The sequence below is a fragment of the Pezoporus occidentalis genome, unplaced genomic scaffold (assembly GCF_034315485.1).
Source record: "Pezoporus occidentalis ecotype Australia unplaced genomic scaffold, CSIRO_AGI_Poc_V1 ctg106, whole genome shotgun sequence".
NCBI classification, from domain to species: Eukaryota; Metazoa; Chordata; class Aves; order Psittaciformes; family Psittacidae; genus Pezoporus; species Pezoporus occidentalis.
The window spans coordinates 2600504-2626287 of record NW_026912843.1 but is presented as its reverse complement, the minus strand read 5'-3'; the positions used below and the strand labels follow the sequence as shown (position 1 = coordinate 2626287).

Here is a 25784-nt window from a genome sequence, read left to right as displayed (position 1 = left end):
CCCACACATAGCCCTGCAAAGATCTGCACTGTCTTCAACAGTGGAGCATCTGGAGAAGCCCCTTGGTTTAGACAGTTGCAGACATCAAAGCTTTGCTGGTGCTTGGGTTTGCCATCCTACACTAACTGTGCCAGGCTGCAAACCAAGTCTCAATGTGACAATGGTTTCAGCAACTCTGCATGCAAGGAAGTAATGGTGCCACAGACCATCTCTTTCTAGCTCTTGCACAGCCATTGCTCTGCATATAGCATATTCTAAACAAAGTAACACAGATGTACACATCTTTGTATTAGAGCTCAAAAAATGTTTAGTTGTTTGAAGCAATTTGAAACGACTTGTAAATATCTTGCATGGATATGAGGATCAGCATCTCAGCTCTGGCAGTAGACTTTCCCCTGTGAACCACTGCCCTGCAAACCTACTTGTACCTTTAATCACTTGAGTGTCCAGGGGACACCCTCCTGCTAAGACAGTGGCTAATGAAAGACCAGGGTGTATTTTGTGAGCTATTTGCCTTCCTTTTCTTTCCTGAGTGCATCTAAGCAGCAGCTTCACTGATGATGCAATGGGGCACCCCTGAAATGTCATCTCTCCTCCAGTTTTCTCTGCTGCAGGGTGCAGACAAAAGCTATGTTATGCTTTACTCAGTCACATCCAAATCTATTGCAGTCAGGCTACAGAAATATATCAGGTTTCTATCAGATTCAAAAAGTGCATAATATGTGGATACCTAACCAAGAAAGGAAGCTGAGGAGCTGCAAGTCTCTGCTAGAAACATACAGGAGTTATATGAGAATTGAAGATGCCTGTCTGGATTTAAACGCAAGTGCCCTAACATCTCTAATATATACATATATTTAGGTGCTTTCATTGACAGAACAGTTATAAAATGCCGAGTCTCTTCCCCCCTGCAATTCCTTTCAGGGTCAGGACATCCAGCCCAGCAGCACTCATTTGAAGGTTGCAGCTACACTGTAACAGCCTCTCTGAACTAAGAGAAGTGATTTCAGGGTCTATTCAGATACTCAGTCTATAAAAAGGCATCAGACACACAAAATGAAGGTCATAATTCAAACTGGCCCCGGTTGCCTGCGTCAACAGAAAGCCCAAGGATGGAACCGAAGAAAACTAAATTAAGCCCTGCTTCCCAGGAGAGGAAAAGCCCTACTTCCCTGACCTGAGGAGAACAAATAAGAGCAGCCGTGTTGTGAGGGTTGGACACGGTATGGAAGTGGAAAGGAATCAAGTTTCATGATTAGCAATCCTAGATGCGTATTCACACAAACCCAGAGACTGTCTCTGCTAGGAAGGCTGGGAACACTGTCCTTTAACAGGACTCTTCCCCCAAGTCACCTTTTTCCAGTTTCAAACACTGTTGCTTTTAGTTTTGAGCATTTCACACGCAGTTTGTATCCCTTGCACGTTCAGCGCAGTACCTATGACTGCACCTCATGTTCTATGTTCCTCTTCCTAATCTGAACACCTGCCCCAAACATCATAAATATTAGATGTTGTTCACATTTGTAAATATGCACAGCCATAAAGAGTTGCTTTTACATGCCCAGATACATGTTTGTGAAAAATTAACAGTGCAGGTCCTGAAGATGCTGCATTATTTTTTATGCTAACTGGACTAAATCATCTCTTCCAAAGATGCATTAAAAAATAACATTGAAATAACGTCTTGTGGTCATGCTAGAAAAGAGAAGCATCCTGTTTTCATCCCCCCAAACCCAGAATACCCAAATTTAAAATTTTATGAACTGAAAATTCTACTTTCTATACATGTTTTTAGTATGGCAACAATTTTTTTCAGCTTCAATATGCAAAATAGAAGTAACTAAGAAAAAATGCATGTTTTTACTGAAGTATTGTAAAATACTGGAATATTTGCCTTGCAGAACATGTATTTTTCAGTCATAGATTTGATTCACAGTTTCTCCTATGTGCAGGCATCACAGGGAGTATTAAATCACTCACACACTTCTCACAGGGTTCACATACTTTCCAGGTAAATAGAAGTGTTCCATTTTCCAGTGGAAAAACTTGTTCATTGAAAAGTTCCTTTTAAAATGTAAAAACTTTAATGTGTCGATCTTCTCTGAGCTCCCTTTTGAACTACACCAGAGTCCACAACTGATTTTATAACAAATATGATTATTTTTACATTGCAATCAAGAAACACACCTTGACAATCACTCTAAGATTCACAACATTCTATGTTTTTCTCAAAAATATCTTTGCAAGGAATCATTTACCATGGTGGCGTTCCCATCCACTAGGAAAAAGTCCCTAAGCATGTGCTTGTTGTATTAGACTAAGTAACAACTGAAGGCAGCCTAAAATTAAGTTGTATTGAACACAAGTTGAATACCTATAGCTAAAGACCTGGCACTCCTGCATTCATCTAAAAGTAAAAGAAAGGACCCCACACCTAAAATGCCTGAAGAACTACATATGTTCATTACCTGAAGTAAAACACCTGGCTTTTGGCAGGACAGTCCAAACATCTTGCAAAGTCTTTGGGGAAAAAATCTTTTCACATTCCAGACAAATACCTTTGATCTATAGCTCTCAGACACAGCAGTCACCAACAGCAAAGTGGATCAGGGGAAACACTGCTATACACGGTCAGCATTTTCTGTGCGGTCACCTCTGAAGGAATGTTTCATAGAATCGCAGACTGGTTTGTGTTGGAAGGGACCTTAAAGCTAATCCAGCCCCAGCCCCCTGCCATGGACAAGGACAACTTCCACTAGAGCAGCTTGCTCCAAGCCCCATCCAACCCAGTCTTCCTAACTTCTCTTCTAAATCTATCCTCTTTCAACGTAAAGCCATTCCCCTTGGCCTGTCCCTACATCCCTTGTCCCAAGCCCCTCTCCAGCTTTTCTGCAGCCCCTTCAGGCACTGGAGCTGCTCTCAGGTCTCCCCTTCAGGAGCCTTCTCTTCTCCAGGCTGCCCCAGCCCAGCTCTCTCAGCCTGGCTCCAGAGCAGAGCTGCTCCAGCCCTCGCAGCATCTCCATGGCCTCCTCTGGCCTCGCTCCAACAGCTCCACGTCCCTCTTGTGCTGCTGCCCCAGAGTTGGATCAGGACTGCAGGGGGCAAAGCTGTTCCTTGATAATTTACCATTTCAGATAGTTTCTCTTGAAGGAAAACATGACATCGGAACTGGCATGAGGAGCTATTCCACAAGATTATTTTGTAAGTTGTTTCAGTTCAAACAGGAATTATGATGTTTTCCCTCTCCACTTCTTTCTGAGCAATGGGCATGTGTGCTAAGACTTACTTTACAGCTCGTGCTCTGTCTGGCATGTAAGAGACCCATGGTGAAAACCTCAGGATAATAATCCTGCCAGACTTCAGAAATATTAATGCTTTCTCTCAAAGGTACAAATTCTCTTTCTATGGCAAACTCCAAACCCAAGTAAATAACGGCTGTGAAAAAGACAAATCAACACAGCTGATTAAACTTGAAACTCCTCAGCAGTCACCCATGTATTTTGCTTTTCCAGTGAACAATTATCCACAAGAATCACCAGCATATGAGAACAGACAGAACTAATGAGTTCCCTGCTGAGACAACGGAAGCTGCACTTCAGCTTTGCTATAGCTATGTAAATTGTTATGAGAGTGAAATGACTTCTGATATGCACCCTTCTGGTAAAATGAAGAGCGAGCAAGCAAGATACTGAATCTTCGAACTGGTTTAAATTGGTTTGGCTCCACTGGTTCTCATAAAGCAAATCTCATTTGTATAAGCTGAGGCTGTGGCTCATGATTTGTGATTTGAACCATTCTTTAATGGTCTCTCTTTATTTATGAACAAAAGCTTTCATCATCATCTCAAATGCTTCTTCATCTAAGCTGTAATCTTGTTTAACTGAGAAATGAGGCTGCAGCTCAACCCTGCAGCCAAGTAAACTCTTCACTAATGGGTTTCACATCAGATCATTGATTCAGTTTTGCTCTATCATTTTCTAAAGCCTTCTACATCCCAGACAGAAAAACTAAAATGGTCTTTTCAGCTGTTTCCAAATTGACGAAGCAAAAGTAATACAGCAAGTTACACCTTAAAAACAGAGCTGGAAATAATTCAAAGCAACATTCCTGTGAAGCTTTTGAAGAAGCTGCATCACCAGTCAATTGAAACCTCAATGCAAACAGCGTCATTTCCCTGCCATATTCCTGCAACTTTACAACCTTCAGTGCTCCATGATAATATATGAAGAAACTACTGCTAAATGCAGGACATGAGGACACCTCATATTAACAGCAAAGCCCGTAGAAGCATCAGAGCAACTCACCTTATATGCTGATCCTCCACAGGGATCTCCTTCCTCTGGCCCACACACATCTCCTTCCTTCGCAGCAATCATGCCGGCCAGGCAGCTGTTCTCCTTCACGGTGGAGATGCAGCACTGCTTCTGAGCAATTCTGCAAAGGAATATGAGCTCAGGCACTCACTCACATTGAGAAGACATCAGGAGAGGATGCAAAACGCCCTGGACCTATTGGATTCACAACGTATTCCAGAGATGTGGTCTCTCTTTGACATATGTCTCAATACTAGTGTAGATGGTACCACTGACCTTTGCAGGATGTATTTTGTTCATATTACTAGTAAAAAAATTCATTAATAAATGCTCAAGAAGCATTGAGTTTAGGTCTCTCAACATCTGGTCACTGATATCCTTTACAGCTCTCCTATATTTGTGCAAGGGTCCCTCTGCCCTAGGTTTTATTTCTCTGAAGTCTTCAAAGGTTTCAGAAGCAGCAAACAGACAGAAGCCTTCTTCTCTGGACAGTGGCAAAGGGAAATGCACCTCTACACACTTCTTCACCAGCCAGAGGGCTGAAGCTCTGGACAAAATTTAAGGGAAGTATAATGTCACAGAACCCCTATAAACTCTCCTTTATAGCTCCACAGATTGTAACCCAGAATTTAAGCTTCTGGTTATCAAATAGAAGGTTATGGGTGACTTGATCGCTGTATACGAAGTGCTTTGGGTAGGTACATTTCCTACACATGGCTCTTCAAATTAAACATTTTAACAAGATTCACTGAAGGCTGAAATGAAACATATTAAAAATCTCAATGGCAATTTCCTAAATGAAATTCAATAGATGTTCATTGAAATAATATTCTTCCCTACTATTTTAAAGTCTATAGTGTATTTCCCCACCCCAGCCCCTTCAAAGAGGTACATGATTCTTTTATTCTTGTACAAAAGGGCAGCAAAATCAGTCCCTTTGGCTGTACCCCACGGCCCTGTCTCTCAATCCACGCATTGCAGCACCAGGAGGAACATCTGGTCCTGGGAGAGGGAAGGGTCCCTGTGATAGGGAAGGGTGAGGACTAAGAGCTTCAGACCACAAGAATTCGCTTGAGGGGGTTATGCTGAGTACGTGACCTGTGGATTGGGCATATGTGACACAGATAATGTGTTAAAGCTCAGATTAACTTCTGTATTATGTTATATGAGTTAGGGTGAACTTCTGTTCTGGACAGATCTGGTGGCATGAAGGAATTAAGCAAAATTTTTCTTTCTCCAAGAATAACCTTGGTGTCTATCATTTGCTGATGCACTGTCACAGGGCAGGCTGCCTTGTAGGGCACCCTGATAATGGTGAATGGGAGGCTGATGCATTTTAACAGCCAGCATCTAATAGCAAAGCATTCTCCTGCAACAGAAATATTTGCAAGCAAACAACTTTTGTCAGTCAGATACCATTATTACTGAAATAAAATACAGTTGTCCAGGAAACAAAAGCTTTCCTTTTCTGAGAAGAATATATTTCCAATTCACAGCTTTCATCCTAATGCTTCAATTGAAATTAAAAAGGAAAGAGATGTCTCTTATTCCAGTAGAAACCCATCCACTTTCACAAGTGACAGCCACTTGGCCACTTTCCCAATGCCAGTGGCCTGTGGTGTCAGCTTTACATTAACATTTTTGTGCTGATAACATAAGGGAAGTATGACCAGGAAGCTGTGATTTGAGTTTGATTACAGGAAGTGGAACACCACCTCCATGCACTTTGTTTTCAAGGAAGTTAGTTTTCTACTCCAGTATTAATTACCAACTGGAGAAATACCATTTTTGGAGCAATGAATGGTTACTACCCAAATATATTTAAGTACCAGTAATTTAAGCACTACTGCTTAGTTAAGACACACCAACTTTCATAGAAAAATTAAAAAAAAAAAACCAACAAACCCAAAAAAACAAACTAACTGAAAGGTTTCACCATTTGTTGAAATGACAAAATGCTACTAAAAGCATTTTATATATGCATAGTGTTTACTGCATTGAAACACTCCATAGATTCGTGTTCTTCTGAAGTGTGACATTTGTCCATGAGAAATTTCTTTCTGGTGTGAAATACATCCTGGGAACAGCACTGGCTGAAGCACTAGTGTATCACTGACCAGTTGTTATGTTAGTATTTCTTCACCTATCAGCATAGCTCAGGTTCAACTGCTCCTTCCCCAGAAATGAATTGGGAACAGTATTCATCACATTCTCTTGTTTCTTCTTCACAAACCTCCTCTTTGCAGACCCGATAAATGAGATGTTGGTTCAAAAATAATATTCAGAACATTTCTGCTTTAGGGGAAGAGTTAATGAGTTCAGATCAGTGAAATGATGTCAGCATCTTAAACTGATGTGAGTCTCTAATCGGGGCACAGTGTCAGCAGAAAGCAGGATTCATATTTGTACAGCTGATGCAAATGCCACCCAGATAAACACTGATCTGCTATGAAAAAACACACATCAGTTAGGAGATAAAAATTGCTATCCTGGGTCAGAGGAGATTCCATCTAGCCCAACATCCTATTTCTGATACAGCCAGTGGCACAAGCTCTGCGAATATTTTTATATCTGGCTATCAACTGACTATCTAAGGATTTCCTTAACTTGCTTTAAGTTCATCCACAAGTTACCACACATGACCTCTTTTAGGAAGCCCCAGGTCCCATCCTGCAGTTAGGGCTGTTGGCTGCTACACAGAGACAGGCCAATTTGATACATGAACGTCCAGAGACATCAAAATACGTAAAATCCCAGACTGGTCTGTGTTGGAAGGGCCCTTAAAGCTCATCCAGTTCCAACCCCTGCCACAGGCAGGGACCCCTTCCACTAGAGCAGCTTGCTCCAAGCCCCTGTGTCCAACCTGGCCTTGAACACTGCCAGGGATGGGGCAGCCACAGCTTCTCTGGGCACCCTGTGCCAGCGCCTCAGCACCCTCACAGGGAAGAGCTTCTGCCTAAGAGCTCATCTCAGTCTCACCTCTGGCAGGTTAAAGTCATTCCCCCTTGTCCTGTCCCTACAGACCCTTGTCCAAAGCCCCTCTCCAGGTTTTCTGTTGCCCCTTTAGGCACTGGAGCTGCTCTAAGTTCTCCCCTTAAGGAGCCCTCTCTTCTCCAGGCTGAACAAGCCACATCCATAGTAGCTTTAACCTTCAAGTTTTCACCACCCTAAAACCCCAAAATTACGTTTGGAAGCAACAGACTCGTCAATTTGCAACTTCTCTAGAAACAATCTCCAGCCTTGGCACAGGGGAGGCTTCATTCATTTGCTTCAGCTGAAGCAAATCAATCCCTTGTGCAGTGATGATCACTTGTGAACCCCAAGTATTTGTAGGATAGAGGAACCAATTTTTACAGTCAATACCTATCTTCCACTTTCTAAAATCTTTAGGTACTGAGTCAGGATAGCAGCAGACCCTTTGGGAGCTTGAATTACTTGCAGGCACTCTGCCACACGAAGTGGTGCACTTGAGGTTTGGATACGTGTACAGTGACCACGTCTGCCACGCTCCAGTGTGGGAGCAGCAAGGTCCTGCCTATGCTTTCCCTTCTGAGACCACGGATTTGAATACGTCTCCACATCAAATGTTTGCTTTACACAGAATATTTACAGGTGGTTTTAAATCTTTAAAGCAGGGACACAACTGAAAGTTTGAAAGTAAAACAACTGAACTCCTGATAGCTTTTAAATCCCAACAGATTCCCAGGCATTGTAACATTTTGGATGTGGGTTTTTTCATCTAACCCTGGCCTCAGATGTGCACGTGCAGCTCATTACTGTATTGGATTTGCACCTACTTAGGGCAAGGCTGGAATTTTTTAATCTGTCTTTACTTCACAGGTGGTTGGTATGTGTCAGTTATGTCATGCCACATCCAGGTGGGGGGAGGACTTTCATCTCCCAGTAACTCCAGAAACGTGCAATGATACTAACTTTGATAAAACCAATTATTCCAGGCTCTTTTTAATGTTGAAAACATTGGGATCACTCTTACAGAAGTCTGGCTCACGTTGCACTGTGTGAGTCTCAGATAACTTTGCCTTCATCCCTCCCTAAGTCCCATTTCAGACTAGGGGGGAGGAGAGAGAGAGAAGATGAATTACAGCCAGTGTAATATGCTGTCCATGTTACTCTGCACCCATTCTTCTTTCCTTCCTGTGCAGTTGGAATCTGGCACCCTCACTCAGCCCAGATGCTACCAGTACCAGCAGTACTGCCAAGGCCTATGGTCCCCACTCCAGCTGAACATAGACATCATACTGGACAATGAACGCATCATTTAATGATACAGATAGCCATTGCATTTAGCATTGCCAAATGGAAGACAAACTCTGCCCTGCTATTTTTCTGCAACTCCACAGACATGCATAAAACTGGGAAGCACAAAATTGTGCTCTGCTCATGTGAGGGACAGAAAGAAACCCTAAGAGGTTTTTGTTTAGACTAGATTTTGGAAAATGGGAGGAGAAAATCCTTCTTTCTAATTTGCCAAGACACATTGCAAGTCTACCAATATTTCACCCAGTGAATTAAGCAGCTCCCAGTCTCCTGGACATCCCATGAACTGTACAATCATTTGATTTCTCCTGAAGGGCTGCTCTCTACATTAACCTAAACCACTCGGGTATGCCTCACGTACCTGCAAATGTCACCATCCATTCCACTGACAGGGATTTCTGTGCACTCCCCGTTGTCTATAGCCCACTGCTGGCCAGCTCCACAGCAGCTCTCAATCAATTCCTTTGCGGAACCTGCATAGAACACACACCCAAAATTATTTAAATGGAATGGATTGGGTTTAGCTCTGTTTTCTTAATTGAGAAGATCTTTAAAATAACAGTAGTTCAGCTTTTTCTTCTTTCTTCTCCCATCTCACTTGGTTATATGCAAAAAGAGGCAACTGATACCTGCAGTATCTTGACATGATCGATCATATGGTAATATCTTTCAGGGAGGAACAAACAGCAAATTAGAGTTTTAAACACAATAAAAGACACAACTGATTTGAAGACAACTCCATCTTTGACATCTCTGAATAAAAGAAGCCCTGTAATCATGCTTGGCCACCTAACTCAAGTTGGTTTAGTAAGTCATTATGCTGTTGTAACAGTGCCTTCAACACAAGACCAAGCTGCTCCTGAACACTGCCAGGAACAGGGCAGCCACAGACTCTCCGGGCACCCTGTGCCTGCACCTCAGCAATGGAAGGCACACATGTGCCTCACATGTCAATACATGCAATAAAGATGGTCTTTAAGACCACAGGGCTCTGCTTTCTCCACAAAGAGTCAATGGCCCAGTGCTGCACCTGCTCTCTCCACTGGCTCATCAGAACTGAGTTCACCAGTTCCTTTTAAAGCAATTTATATGAATGTAAGGAACATCTTGTGAATTTCATTATTCATACTTCCAGGCCAGTTTCTGGGATGGTTTGGTGTTGCCATAAAGAGGAAATAAGACAAAACCATCCCAAGTCAAGTTGTATGAGATGTGTGAGTGCAATGGACCTTGGATGTCTCCACAGCTGGGCACTCTCTGACCAACACCCAGCAACCCCACACTGCACAACAATGTGTTTTCAAGAACCCTCAGCTAGTTTCAGGGCTCCAGTCTGTGCAATGCTTCCATTTTATGCAGCATTATTAACAATGTTAAAAATATACTTCAGTCTCAAAAGCTGTGTTATGTGTAAGAGGTGCTGTATGACATGAGAGGGATGATATATGCAGTTAAACTAAGCAGGAAATACATGGTGCCAGGTAATTACAAGACATTGCTATAAAACAGTGTTTCAACACCATTTTAATTCAGTCCTGTGGTGGAAATGCCATTCATTTTACCAAGTGTTGAAACACATTTGTTGCTATATTACTGCTAGGTTTAAAACACAAGAATACATCAGAAATTACTAATCTACAGTAATCTACATGATTTATAATTCAAATCAAAATTAATTGCTCAGTCCTCAGTAAAGATTCAATGGCAGATTGCTGGGCTCGAGTGCCATTCTATTGAGCAGTCACACTTACCAAATATATCACCTTCTGTTATGAGCTTATGAATAATTAACTCTAGAATACAGTTATAATAAAATGAACTATTCCATTTTATCTCAATCAGGAATTAGAAAAGCTGAATAATTCATAGTAGGACTCAGTAGTTAGAATGGATTTATGATACTTTGATTTTACATTAGAACTAGATACATGTACAAGACTGAAGATCACATAGGTCTATGCGGGATGGAGACTTTAAGCTATAACAGACTGAAATACTTAAACATTCAAACAGAGCTTTGTTTATTTGGGGCTTTCATGATTTTAGCATGATTTAGAAGTAGATTTGCATCTGCTCATGGAAAACAAAGTCATTTTAGTTGAGAACACCATAATCCTGAATATTTGTTATACTGTGCGCATCTCTGATACTTCACAGAGTCATTTAACAGGACCTGTTAACAGATAATTTGCTACTTATGTATTTCTTCACAAGGAAAAGAAATAACTTATTTCAGGCTGTACTATCAAACACCATCACATCCCCTTACTTGTTTTCCATTTAGTAACTTATTTCCTACAATTATCACTCTACATCACTCTGAAGATATGAACCAAAGCATATTTTGACGTAATCTCAAGTTTGTGTATTGTCTTTTAGAGGCATTTAGAGTTTAATTGAAATAGTTAGAGAAACATTTTCCCCCCACAGAACTTTAACTCCTCCTTGACTGCGCCTTGAAATGTCACCTTGTCTCAGTGCTGGGTACAAACCCGACTCATGGTGCGACGGCCTTCCAATGACCCAGGGACACATCAAAGTTTTCCATACGATATCTCTGCAGCTTTGACATGCTACTCCTCAGGAATTTCACCTTTCAGCTACAAGAATTGAAATACCTGCTACGGAAGGTAGGGGTTTGTGTGTGTATTTTAAAAAGCTCAGCTGAAGCTCAACCTTACACCGAGGAAAGGAGACACTTAAAGGCTACTGAATTGCTTACACAGGGAGTTAGAATAGCAAAGGAGACAAAAAGGATTTTAAAAAACCCTCCCTTCCTTTTCACCCCCACCCCCGTATTCACAAATCATGTTTTGAGAGAGATAAAGCACTGGCCAGCTCTATGATGGTCAAGAAGGGATAGGATATTCAGCAGAGGTTTCCTGACACTAAAGTTCCACTGATTTCAGCGTCACCTGAATTTCCACAAACAGGCAACACTCGTACCTCCATGACTGGGCTGAGCTCTTGTTCTTATGATGAAGCAAGCCATCCAGCTACTATACCTGAGGAAAATCATTTATCTTCCTCAGAACTGCAGTACTTACTCTTGGGAGGGACGGACGACACTAAAAACCAACAAACACCACAGGATCTTGCAAGGAAATGAGTTTGTGCACTGAGATTAATTTTGATGTGGAGGCTTCTAGAAATGAGGCACTCCATTAAGATGCACCTTCATTCTGAAGGTCTCATTGCTCATCCACAGAGGAAGCTGACAGCTGTGACTCTCAAGCCATAACATCATTTTTGAACAAAACCACTGCATAAACTGTCCAAGCCCTGAGCTGCCATAAATTATCCATCCCGAGCCCAGTAGAGCAGCCTCGCAGCCCAGCATCACCTGCAAGAAGGCAGCAGCACATCAGCTTGATGAACCGGCCTTGGAGAGCCCCAAATGAGCCTCCTCAGCAACGCCCATGGCAGATAACAACTTAACAAGTAGCAAAGAGTAGAACGATAGAATCCCAGACTGGTTTGGGTTGGAAAGGACCTTAAGATCACCCAGTTCCAACACCCTGCCATGGTCAGGGAGAGCAGGAAGGCTGATTCCTTCACTGGAGCACACCTAGCACCCTCCTGCACCTTAAAAACAAGCTGTGATGTGGTATAAAAGTTGATCTGGTGGGAAAGGTTGCTTTCACCTGCTGCAACTACTCTCATCCATCAGAGATGAGTGGAAAAAGAACAGAAATGGTACAGATCAGAATAGGAGCAGTTGCCATCACCTTTCCATGAGCAAACATGATCAAAAAGGGATCAAAGCAGAGTGCTGCTTTTCCTGTCTAGTCAGTGCTCATGACTTGTTTCCTGCTCCCTTATGAAAAAAACCCAAAGCACCTTGAACATGTGTTTATGGTTTCATATGTGTCTATCTTTCCTCTTAAAAGAAGGGGTATCTAGACCTGCAGAGCACGCAGCACGTCCATGTCACAAGATTTGTTTGCTCACACTGGAAAAAAAGGTATTTCTTTATCAAATACGCACCTTAGAACATAAACCCCCACATTATGGCGAATAATGAAGAACTTCACAGAACAACAATTAACTTGACAGAGTCCTTAAAAAACTGAAAAATACCTGCTTCCAGGGGGCCTTCTTTCTGCTCCAGTCTCTTCATCACTTAAAGCTTTAATTAATAACAATAATAATAATAGTACTGTAGCTTTCCCCTCTAACAGTTTGTCATTTCTTACCTGTCAACAGTCTGAGAGGCTTTATTAAATTCCCTCACTTAATTTTGCCATTCAGTGTGCAGTGCAACATGCTCTTGATTCATCAGAGGTGGGTAGGAAGACATTTTAATGAGTAAAGGTGAAGAGGAGAACATTTATCTTGGCACAGACAGGGGAGGGGAGAGTGACAACACAGCGTCAGAGCCAGCTGCTTTCACTTCAATCTGAACCACCACTTACGTCATTAGGCCTGGTTAAGCTTTCCTCAGGACCTGTTCCCAGATAAATGAGTGCATGGTTTATTCTGTGCAGGTTATTGCAAGCTCCTTAAAGTGCTCAGTGTCCAGAAGCAGATTTGACTCTAAATCTCATTGAAATGAGAGTAGTGCTCAAGTGTTTCCATGACCAAACCTCAGTTAGCTCATTGCTTGGGAAGGGGCTTTAACCCACATGCACTCATGAGGCTTTTAGGCTCCTCTCATTGGAAATAATGAAAAAGCAGATTGCAGGAGAAATACAGGCTGAGCTGAGTTCAACACACATCCCATGGCTTCAGTCCAGTACCTAATCCTTCTTCCCTCTTTTCCATCACCCCCTTCCATTCCTACTGCACTCAATTTGCCATGCCATCACCACAGTAATGTGACTGAGTTCCATCACACTTGCAGCAACGTGCCTTCATTTTAAACTTCGAGCAAAGTGGGTTTCTACAATCTCCTTCTTCCCCTCTGGTCACCTGCATCTTTTTAGAAATCCATCCCACTGTTCATCCAGGACAAGTTCCTGTTATATTGCCTTCACTCCTTTGGAGGCATCTGCTTTCTATTTCAACCTGAAAATTCTGTTTCCTACATTACTCTTTTTTCATAAATTCCTTATGCTGGCTCACTTGGCAAAATATGAAGAGTTGCGTCTGCCCAAAGGCACAATGAAAAACTGGATAAACCCAAGTGAATGTTCTCATTTTACTACACACTGTACAATAGAGACATACATCAACATTGCCTCAGCCAGGATTGTTTGGCAGATTTTGTTCAAAGTGTGAATGAATAGCAACCTTATATTCCCTCTGGCTTTAGTTCTGGATAATCCTTGTAAGTCAAAACTTGTATTACCTGTGCCAGAGGTCAGATAATTTAGACTATGTTTGGTCTTTAACGTTTCCATGACAGCATCCTTTATTAGCTCCAGGTTGGAAGAACGGGGGGAGAAGTGGTGGTGGTGGGGGATCAACTAAATAAATTCTTTAACCTTTTTCACCAACTAGAAATCTAAGCAATTTCTCTTCCTGCTTCTGAAAACTTTGGCTCACTGAGATCTATCCTTCTGTCACTGAGTTTAGAGTGAAATGGTTCGTACACAGCCATCCTTCTACTAGCTACAATAATAACTCAAAGCAAGCATAATGTTTCTTGCCCTTCAGCCTAGTCTTGGCTGTATTTTCCTCCTTGACTTTCCTTCCTCAGATATTGCACAGAGTATATTTCTGCTGGCTATTAACTTTCAAAAGAGCTGAGGCTTTGGAACGCCTGGTTCCCATTATCCTTGTAATTCCTGCCTAAGGAATTTTATCTTGGGGGAGAGTGCTCTTTGCATGCTCCTTTTTGTAGCTAGGTAGGCTCCTTTCTTCACAGCCATCATTTCCACCAGCCCTGTTGAATTTCCAAGTTAAATCAAAAGGCGCAGTGAGATGTAGGCAGGGACTGTCTGTCACGCAAGACGACTGAATCTGCTGCATCTCAAGCATTTAGTAACACAAGCACTTTGAGTATGTTCTGACAAATTGAGCTGAGGCTGGAATGGGAGTCAAATTACAGATATAATATTCCTTAGAAAGAAAAAGCAAATAAACATAAAAAGGCAGAAGGATGTGTAAGAGGTTAATGTAGCTTATGTGCTCCCCCACTTATGTGGGGTTTTCTACAGAAAAAATCACTAGTTTCACCACGTAACTATTCAACCCCCACCACTGCAATGCTAGGGACAGCCACCCATCAAGACATGTTGCTGCTTCTTTAAGAGTGTAGCAGTGAAAAAGGTCTTTGGAAGGTTGATCAAGGACAAGCCAAGCTGCTGTGCCATGTCAGAGTTCAAGTGCTTAACAATGCTAGATACACCTTAATCATGCAACCCATATCAATAATATATGTATTTGATCCATATGTGATATATATGATCCATATCCCTCCCCATTTGATCTCATACCAATCACAGCAGAAATTGTACTTTTGTTTAAAGTCACAAAGAAGTGCTGTACATTTGTATCTGGATCATATCTTCTTCACTGGGGCACACACTGCAGGTTCAGACACTTCACATACACTGGCGGAGCTAACACATGAGAGGGAGCTGCTTATGAAGCCAATCCCAAAGTCCGCCCATCTTTCAGGTTGCATCTTTCAGGAGCTTTTAGGTATTTGAGTTTTGCAATTTGAAAAAACAAGAAGCCAAGCAGCTGACCAGTGCTTGATGTGCTTCCATCAGTCCAAGCACACGCAGCAAAGAGCCAGAATACGCACCCCGAGCTGCTCTCTAGGAAAGCCTATCCAGACACTGTTCACAGGACAACTCTTGGATCATTCTGGGAGAAAAACAAGCCAAGATTTTCTTTCTCTTCACAACCAATTCATGCAAAGTAGAAACCCAGTAAAATTCATCAGAGAAGTTATTCACTGTGAATTGAATGCTCATCTCTATTCAGAACATTGCTGAAACAAAGCGGGAAAATTGACTCACTGACTCATCCCCAGCTGCTGCCTTGTTTTTCCTGCTGCATTTCTCAGCGTGGCTTTCAAAGTAACCTGACACGGTATTAGCAGGGGTTTCAGCCCTTGCAAACCACCTTGCATACCTTGAGAAGGTAACCGAAGGCAGGATTACACACCAGCATCAGGCAGCGACCCGGTGTCCCAGGGGAGGTATGTGCCCTCCAGCTCTGCTGGGACAGGGCTGAGGCTTGCTCACCACAAACTGCTCATCAAAGGAGGAAAAACTCCAAGTTTCATTGAGTTTCTAATTAGTGCATAGGGATGCTTAAACTGCTCAGAAAAGCTGCTGCGGGGCTCCAGCTCTCCTTAGCTGGGTATCCTCCTGTACCTATTGCTAGTCCTTGTCAAGTTTCTAATCCTAAATGGCATTATTTATTTGGTTTACAATGTTCTGAAGAACCTCTCATTTCCTTTGACTCTTCTTTATGAAGTTCTGCAGTCAGTGTTTGTGCAAAGATTGCAGCAATGATTGTGGCCCAGGGCATTTCCTGGGTTAATGACAGGCTGGAAGAGTTGATGGCCCAGGGCTCTGCCTTGATCCATTAACCCCAAGGACTTTCAGTTCTCCAGGAAACACCCACTGCCAGAGCAATTATTGCAAAGGAAATTCAGTGGGATACTTTAGTCAACAGCACAGAACAACCTTCCCTTTATCCTTCACAAATGTAGGAGGAAATATTAATTTGAATGAGCTGATAATGGTGTTTGGAATGTTTCAGGGGAGTTTTGCAGCCACTAGCAGGAAGCATAGCAGGAAATTTCTCTTGCCATGCAGTGTGCATCAGAACCAGAGCTGTTTGGAAACAAGATTGTTCAATTACCTAGGAAATTAATAATTTGGGGGGGAAATTCGGAAATGAAGCACCTTGTTTGAAACTGGTGCTGTGGTTTCACACAGGAAGTAGTACTAGGTACTCATTTGTCTCATTTCCACTTCCAACTTTAACTCCAGCTCAAACTATCTGGTCTCCCAGCTGCAGCTCAGCGTAATCCCACTAGAGCCTTTGGCCACAATACACTAAGAGAAATACAGTGACACAAGGTGTTTAAATTCCCTGTTTCCTCCCTGTCAAAAATCTACACCACCCAGATCACATGCAGAAGTCCTGTTTTGTTTCAACTCCATGTTTCTAATTAAAAGTAGCAAGTCTTGCTTGTATGTGCATATCAGTATTAACGATACTTTAGTTTACTTGCAAGTACTGTTAGTGAAGCCACCTTCAAATAAGACCCCATTTGCAAATTATTGTAAACTATGGTCAAAGTGGATGTTTCCGCCTGAAGCTTGAACCAGTGTCCATGGAAGCCTACGGGCCCTGTCTGCTCCTCTACAAAAAATTAAAGCACAGAGCCCTTGAATATGTAGAGTAAGTCTGAACATGTTTATATCCAAGCAAGTCCTGAGTTCAGCAGCATTGATGAAACTCAGACACGTGCTGACTGAAGTCCTGTACGAGGCGCAGTGTGATCGAGGATAATAGTGCTTCCTCCAGGGAACATTCAACAAGAAACATCTGTCTCCCACAGAGTATGAACTAATCATAGGGATGTTGTGAATAGACTGGCATTTCATTAGCTGACAGCTTGTCTCCACAGAAAGTATTCCTTCAGCCATATCAGCATTTTATGCTTTACATAAAGACAGTTGTGATGCTTTTCCTTCTCAAGCTCTTATGCATACACCACTTGAACTAAGTACAAACACAACTGAGAAGAAGGAGCCACGGTCCAGTTTAGCCATGTTCTCCATACACAGCTAGGAAGGAGGTTTCCCTTCCTGATCCTGCCCAGCTGGGGGAGGTCTGTGTGCCACAGCAGCACCAGGGCATGCCCACCCACAGCACCTGAACCAGGCACGAGTTAAGTCTCAGCCGGAATTCCATCTCCTGCAATGGACTCTGGCTACACTTCCCACTTGGAAACTACAGACTGCAGCCAATTTTAAAGGAATTTACATTCCTGAACATATTTTACTTTGGAACCAGAGATGAAGAGAGAGAAAAGGGACTGACTCGTGAAAAACTCCAACTCTGACTCAAGTGTGTTTTGGAGCATTTGGGATAAAGGCCGCAAATTCTACTGAAGGGTGGAGGGGTCTCTGCATCTCTCCCACAGAGGCTCATTACAGTTACTTACTGCAGGAGACTTCTGAAACAGAGTAAAAGAAAATACTGAAAGAGGCAGAGCTTTACATGCCACTTCATCAATACATTTCCAAAAAGCAGAATTTATTATTTGTATGTAAAGAGTCCACTGCTCACTTTCTTTCTTTTTTAATATCCAACCACAAAGTGGGAAAGCAATGCCCACTGGCACACAGCACCTGCTGAGGCGGAGGAAACAGAAGCTAGATAAGGGACGAGGTGATGGAGAACAGAACTAACTGCAAAATGGAGGAGGGAAGTGGGTTTAGTGCTCCATGTTTAAAGATCAAATTGTAATTGGATGATGGAAATATCAGGACAGTTCCATTTTGAAACTTCTTAACCAGGTTTCCAGTTCAAGTCAGCCTGCTACTAGCTAACAATTGGTGCACAGTCTCAGTACAGTACTGGAGGCTGTTGATAATAAGATCCATACGAAGCACTCAGTGGTGATGGAAACCTTTTGGGGCAGCACATAAGAAAGGAGCTGAGTGTCTGTATGCTTAAACCCAGAAAAGTCTGGACACAGCTGCAAAAAGAAAATAACTTGCTGAGTCATCAGCCATGAAGAAGGGATCCAAGTGGTTGAAACCAGGCTCTGGGTGGCTGAGAGGTTTTGGAGCACCACCAAACTGTAGAGGCCCACACAGGCAAGGACAATGCCTGGGAAGGACGAGGTCCTTCACATCATTCTCACAATTTTAGTTCTTAGCTTAACAACTGTGCTCCATTAGCAGAGTTGGCCAACAGCTTCAAACAGGACAGTGTTTGTTTATTGTCTTTATAGGCTACAAAAGGCTGATGCAGAGTCAAGCTTTTTAATGTCTGCCTGGGTGCAAAATGAAAGTTTTTCTCTTCCCTCTCTTGAGTTCTCAGTGGCCTCTTAATTTATAAGGAAAAAGAGCACAACCCTTGCACCTTCACTGAGAAGGACCTGCCCATTTTGTCTGGGGAATGGAAAAATACATTCACAGCCCTATAAGGCATAAATTTATTTTCACATATGAGACAATTACTTCATACAGAGCTGCTTGCATTCTGAATTGCTACAAGCACAACTCTGGTAAGTACTGACACATGGTTCACACAGTCTGCATTCAATCTGAATGCAGAATGGCTGAAGCGCGTGGTTACCCCCTCAACTGTGTTCCAACAATCCAGCTGCATTTCCACCCTTGAAATCAAAGGGATATAAATATATCCTGCACAGAGACCAAAGTCACTAGGCAGATACTGGGTTTCAGAGCTTTTATCTCCCTGTGTCAGTACACCTTCTGAAAAACAGATCCTTTAATATCTGAGAACACAAGTGAAAGAAACTCATCCCCTCTTGGTTGTTCAATAGATCCAGGACAAGAGGAGAAATATCTTAGCACTAACTATTCACTGGCTGTACTTGCAACCACTGACATCACTCTGTAAAGGGACTGTAATGTACATTTTAAATCCTGTAGCTGACAACCTGATTTGTTCTTTATGTGCACAAAGGTAAACGAGCACAAACCAGGTCTTTTATAACCTACTCCATAGCAGCAGGACTCTGCATAACTTCTAGTCTCTCCAGCAATCACAGAGATCTAATTTGGTTTTATCTGGATTTCCCAATTACACCTTTCTATACTGTACCTGAAATCTCAGATGGGGTGGAAAATGGATCTGTAAAGGCAAATAACAACACCAGGCAACCCAGAGATCCCAGTGAAGTGCCAGTGGCATCTCCCCATTTTCCTCATTGAATGCAATTTCTCTACTAACCTCCAAGCCAGCCTCTCTTGCTGAGAAAGACCTCTGACAAATCAAGATCCCACACATCCCAAATGGGATCCTGAAGGCAGGAAAGAGGCAAGTTCCTGTGGGAAGGACTCTCTTTACCACTGCCAGGCTCCAGGTCACATTTAAAGCCAAACTCTTTACTTCAATACCTGACTAACACATGCAAGGGGAAATCCTCTCTTACAGCGCTAGAACTCAAATGGTTCAAGACTTCAGAGATGAAACTTGACATAATGCAGCCACTTCAGAACAATGTGTTTGCTGATGACACCTATGAGATGAAAGCTCTCACACTTGGCACCAGCTGCATTTCCACGTGGCCCAGGAGCTGTCGCACTACTTTCCACCCCCATTGCCCCATCACTGATAAACTCATGCAGACCTCAGCAGGAAGAAGGGAAGCAACGTGCGCGACAGTGTGGGACAGTACACCATGTTCTTGGCAGTGTCCGGGCACCAGCCACATCCCTCCCCCAGTAAGGAATGCATCTTTCTTAATCAAGGGAGAGCTTCAACTCTGAACTTGCTGCTTCTCCCAGTCAACAAACACTCTTTGCTAACTGTCAGCTGTTTCCTAATCACTGCAGGACATCAGCTTTCACATAGGACAAGAGGTGAGAGGTGAAGAACTGCTCCCCCCCATACAGCTGGAAACATGGGGTCAAAATCTGACTTGTGATGTGGCTTTGCCAATCTGCATTAACCTGCAAGGAAAAGGAAGGGGGTGGAGTGAAGACAGGGTATGTATGATTCTAACAGAGTATCAGCACATATCTTCAAAGTGTCTGCATACCAAAATGGAAGCCAGAATTCTTTATCACATCAGAGAGGCAATCCTTATAAATAATTAAAAAACAATGTACCTGTTCCCAACACAGGAGTGCTTGGAAAGCCATTGACCCAACAAGCCCAAGCTGCAGGTACCTAAGATGCTTTTTGACCTGAAGGATTTTCCAGTCCTTCCTGCAGATGAGATGATAGAAAGTTTTCTGAGGCTCAACACTGTCCCCATGGCACTGACGTTTGGTACAAGGACATGGGAGAAGGCTTTTCTGTCACAGCAGCACCATGACAAGTTTAAGCTGCTGTGCCAGGGGGAGCTCCAAAGCTGTGGGAGAAGCACCCACTCGGAGCCCTGCTCTTGCCGGCAAGGGCTGGGACCACCAGCAGTCTGTTGGCAAGGCTGCTTTTAGGGAGGAGTTGTTTGTTTTTAAATTCAAGTTAAATGCACTGCAACCACATTATAATGACAGATTGGCTATCTGGCAAAAAGACAACACAAAACCTCTTGGGATCACAAGCTTTCTAGGCAATTTGTTACAAAAACTTTCGCACAAAATATGAATATTCAGCTTTCAACAACAGAGAAGTGCCACCCACATGTTTCAGGTTAGGACCGCTCTAATCTTGCCTCACCCAAACTGCACTGAGCAAAGGCAGAGCTGCGCATGCAGCTATGGCCTGAGCCGAGTCTGTGCTCACACGGCACTGTAGCGTGTTGATAAAAGCATCAGTAACCCAGCTGCTGGGACAGACAGAAGTAACCAGAGCAGCGGCAGCGCCTCCAACACTAAGCAATGGCATCTGTGTCCAGCTGGTTTCCTGTAGCTCTTACCCTGGAAGGTTTCTCTCTTTCACCCCTGGTTTTCATCTCAGAGTATCTTAGTCTTCTCCCTTTGCTAACAGCACATATTATTCCTATTTTCCTTGACCCTTTTTCCTTCTCTCCCCCAAATCTCTTTTCCCATGTCTTTTTGGAAACTCTCCAACAGAAAAAAACAATCCTTTCATGTCAGGGCACAAAACAACCATTCAGCAAGCCCACAATTCCTGATGCTCCACACACTGCCCACCACACTGCTCACACAGTCTACATTTCCCCTTGCCCTTCATCAGTCTTAAACCTCTTTGCACTTTGGCTCAATGACTCAGCAAAGCTTCTGATTTCAGCATGTATTAAAGGTCTGGGAAGAGGAGATCCATTCTGCTGTTGGCAGCACCAGCACGTAGTGTGTCTGCACTGCACCACCCCACCACACAATTCCTGCCTGCCAATGGATGAAATCAAACTAATACAACACCTACACTGAATTTATACAGTTGGAAAAGATGTGATTCCTCTGCAGCAATTCGCTGACTTTCATAGGATGCTCCATCTCCAGTGTCTTCATGTGCTAGCACTGTAATAGAGTGAACAATACTTACCATAGAATCCCAGGATGGAAGGGACCTCAAGGATCATCTCGTCCAACCTTTCTTGGTAAAAGCATGGTCTAGACAAGATGCCCAGCACTCTGACCAGCTGAATCCTAAAGTATCCAACACTGGGAAATCCACCACTTCACTGAGGAGATTATTCCAGTGGCTGATTCTCACTGTGAAAAATTCTCCTCTTGAGTCCAACCGGAATCTCCCTAGGAGAAACTCCTACCCACCTTATCTTTTCCATCACCCCTTGTCTTTTCCATGGGGTTCCTTATAAAAAGGGATTCTCCATCCTCTTTGTAGACACACTTTAAATACTGGTACACAGTGACAAGGTCTCCTGTGAGCCTTCTTCTCTCCAGGCTGAACAAGCTCAGCTCTCTCAGCCTTTCCTCACATGCTGCCCAGTCCTTGATCATCTTTGTGGTCCTTCTCTGGACCTCTTCAGCCCATCCACATCTTTTTGTACAGCATGGACCAAAACTGAGCCCAGTATTCCAGGGGTGGCCTGACCAGCACTGAGCAGAGTGGGACAATGACATCTTTACCTCTGCTGGTGATGGCCTTGTTGATGTAACCCCACATCCTGTTGGCTTTCTTTGCTGCAGCTGCACACCGGTCACTCCTATTGAGCTTGTGTCCCCCAAGACCCCCTTTCCACTAAGTTGTTCCAAATCCAGGCAGATTCCAGCCTGTGCTGCATGCCTGTGTTTTCCCAGGAGCAAGACCTGACACTTGTCCTTGTTGAACTCCCATCAGGTTCTTGTCAACCCCCTCTTCCAGCCTGTACAGGTCATCCTGCAGGGTGGCTCTCCCTTCCTAGGTGTCCACTTATCCACTCAGTTTGATGTCATCGGCAAACCTCATCAGGATGCATTTAATCCTATCATCCAGATCACTTACGAAGATGTAAAACAGGTATTTGAAGAACTTGAGAGAACACAGAAACCCAAGTTCACAGTTTCATGAACTCCTAATGTTATTGAGGTAGCTTACATTTCCAGCATGTTAAGCATAGAGCAGAACTGCCTGGCGTAGCGTAACAATTTGTTAGTAAGGCTGATTTCTTTTCTACACCCTCACCTGTTCCAGTAATGATCAGTGCAACTCCATGCACTTGATTTGTGGATTAAAGTTATTTAGATAGGAAGTAATATTTAATACTGAAAGGAGTGAAAAGAAGCCTTCTAAATACATTTTTTGCTTTCACCATTCTCATCCCCTCTATAAATCTCACATTTTAGTTGCTTAACTGCCTAGGAGTGGGGAACTGTTTCACCACCTTCAGCTTTCCAAGGCTTTATGTCAATGTTCATCTAGGATACAAAGTTAATGACATCAATTGTCACTGACAATCAGAGATAAAAGAAGTTAACGAACATCTGTGCAGTGGGGTTGGCACATAAAAAACAACTGTGAATGAGCAAAATATTTTAACATTTAGAACAGAAGGTTACATTAGTTCCCAAGACTCAACATCTGGCTTCAAACAAAACCAGCCCAAGGCCAGCAAGAGCCCAAATTGTCCAGTTCTCTGCCAGCAACATACAGATCCAACTTGAACAGAAACACGACAGGTAAGACTTCTGAAGGCTTTTTCCATGGAGCAGTTCCAAAACACTTCATATGTTGAAGAAGTCAATTAAATTTGATACGGTTGCTTGACATCCAGTGACATTTGCTAAAAAGACAGATTTGACATTTTTAACTCTTGATGTAATATTTTCACAATCCAGCCCAGCATAAGAAAACAAGTTACAAGTTGAACTTCCTAACTATTTACCTAGCACCATCCAGTATCGATCCTGTTGGAGGAATGCAAGCAATCTGAAGTTTTACAGGTATACATACAATCAGCAATGTAAAAGATTATTATTGATTACAACCACACAGCTTCACAAGTGACAGCTCCTCTCCTGATATTTCCCACTGCAATACATCCACTTTTTTAGTCACTATTTTCTCACTTTAAAGTCTGAGGACAGACTGACCTGACACGCATTAGAATGACTTCAAGCTGAGGACACTTTCCCTTCAGTATGGCCACAAATGTAAACCCCAGCAGCCTAACTCACAGCAATCACAGTATGCTGGAGATTGGAAGGGACCTCAAAAGATCATCTAGTCCAATCCCCCTGCCAGAGCAGGAACACCTAGATAACGTTACACAGGAATGTGTCCAGGCGGGCTTTGAATGTCTCCAGGGAAGGAGACTCCACAACCTCCCTGGGCAGCCTGTTCCAGTGTTCCGTCACCCTCACTGAGAAGAAGTTCCTTCTCAAGTTTAAGTGGAACCTCTTGTGTTCCAGTTTGCACCCATTACCCCTTGTCCTATCATTGTTTGCCACTGAGTAGAGCCTGGCTCCATCCTCGTGACACTCCCCCTTTATACATTTATAGACGCTTATAAGGTCACCCCTCAGTCTCCTCTTCTCTAAACTATAAAGACCCAGCTCCCTCAGTCTTTCCTCATAAGGGAGATGCTCCACTCCCTTAATCATCTTGGTTGCCCTGCGCTGGACTCTCTCCAGCAGGTCCCTGTCCTTCTTGAACTGAGGGGCCCAGAACTGGACACAATATTCCAGATGGGGTCTCACCAGGGCAGAGTAGAGGGGAAGGAGGACCTCTCTCGACCTACTAACCACCGCCCTTCTAATACATCCCAGGATGCCATTGGCCTTCTTAGCCACAAGGGCACAGTGTTGGCTCATGGTCATCCTGTCGTCCACTAGGACCCCCAGGTCCCTCTCCCCTACACTGCTCTCTAGCAGGTCGTTCCCCAACCTATACTGGAACCTGGGGTTGTTCCTGCCCAGATGCAGGACTCTACACTTTCCCTTGTTATATTTCATCCCGTTATTCCCTGCCCAACTCTCCAGCCTGTCCAGGTCTCGCTGGATGGCAGCACAGCCTTCTGGCGTGTCAGCCACTCCTCCCAGCTTAGTGTCATCAGCAAACTTGCTGATAGTACACTCAATTCCCTCATCTAAATCATTGATGAATATATTAAATAATACTGGTCCCAGTACTGACCCTTGAGGCACTCCACTAGTTACAGGCCTCCAACTAGACTCAGCCCCATAGACTACAACTCTCTGGCTTCTCTCCTTCAGCCAGTTCGCAGTCCACCTCACTACCTGGTCATCCAGTCCACACTTCCTCAATTTAGCCGTGAGGATGCTGTGGGAGACTGTGTCAAAGGCTTTGCTGAAGTCAAGGTAGACCACATCCACCGCTCTGCCATCATCCATCCACCGTGTTATTTCCTCATAAAAGGCTAAGAGATTGGTCAAACATGATTTCCCCCTGGTGAAGCCATGTTGACTGCCCCTCATAACCCTCTTATCCTTGATATGCTTTAAGATGGCACCAAGGACAAGGTGTTCCATCACTTTCCCAGGGATGGAGGTGAGGCTGACCGGTCTATAGTTACCCGGGTCCTCCTTCTTGCCCTTTTTGAAGACCGGAGTGACATTTGCCTTCCTCCAGTCCTCAGGCACCTCTCCCGTTTCCCAGGACTTGGTAAAGATGATGGCGAGTGGTCTAGCAATGACTTCCGCCAGTCCCCTCAGCACCCGCGGGTGCATCCCATCTGGACCCATGGATTTATGGACGTCCAGATTGCTCAACTGATCTCTAACCCATTCCTCATCGACTAAGGCAAGTCGCTCCGTCGACCTGACTTCATCTAAGGTCTCAGGGGTATAGGGCTCTTCAGGACTGCCTGCAGCAGAGTAGACAGAGACAAAGAAGGCATTCAGTAACTCTGCCATCTCTGCATCTTCTGTCACCAGGGCACCCATCCCGTTCATCAGTGGGCCTACATTGCCTCTGGTGTTAGTTTTGTCTGCCATGTACTTGAAAAAGCTCTTTTTGCTGTCCTTGACCCTTCTTGCCAGGTTTAATTCTAAGGAAGCCTTAGTCCTCCTAGCTGCCTTCCTACATCCCCTAGCAGCAGCCTTATATTCCTCCCAAGTGGCCAGCCCCTCCTTCCATGACCTGTAAACTCTCCTCTTCCACTTGAGCATACCCAGCAATTCCCTATTTAGCCACACAGGTCTCTTGGCCCTCTTCCTTGACTTCCTACGTGTCGGGATGCTCCGATCTTGAGCACGGAAAAAGCAGTCC

General features: G+C 43.6%; 1 protein-coding gene across 6 annotated transcripts in view; it reads right to left on the bottom strand.

Annotated features, from left to right (window-relative positions):
- Positions 1-25784, bottom strand: part of FBLN2 (fibulin 2) — a 120043-nt gene that overhangs the window by 28563 nt on the left and 65696 nt on the right. For all 6 annotated transcript variants that reach the window (XM_062620948.1, XM_062620966.1, XM_062620923.1 and 3 more), the window contains exons 3-4: positions 8953-9064; positions 4305-4434 (exon numbers count right to left, since the gene is read on the bottom strand). In XM_062620948.1, coding sequence (XP_062476932.1) covers positions 4305-4434; positions 8953-9064 — 242 coding nt within the window. The remainder of the gene's footprint in view (positions 1-4304; positions 4435-8952; positions 9065-25784) is intronic.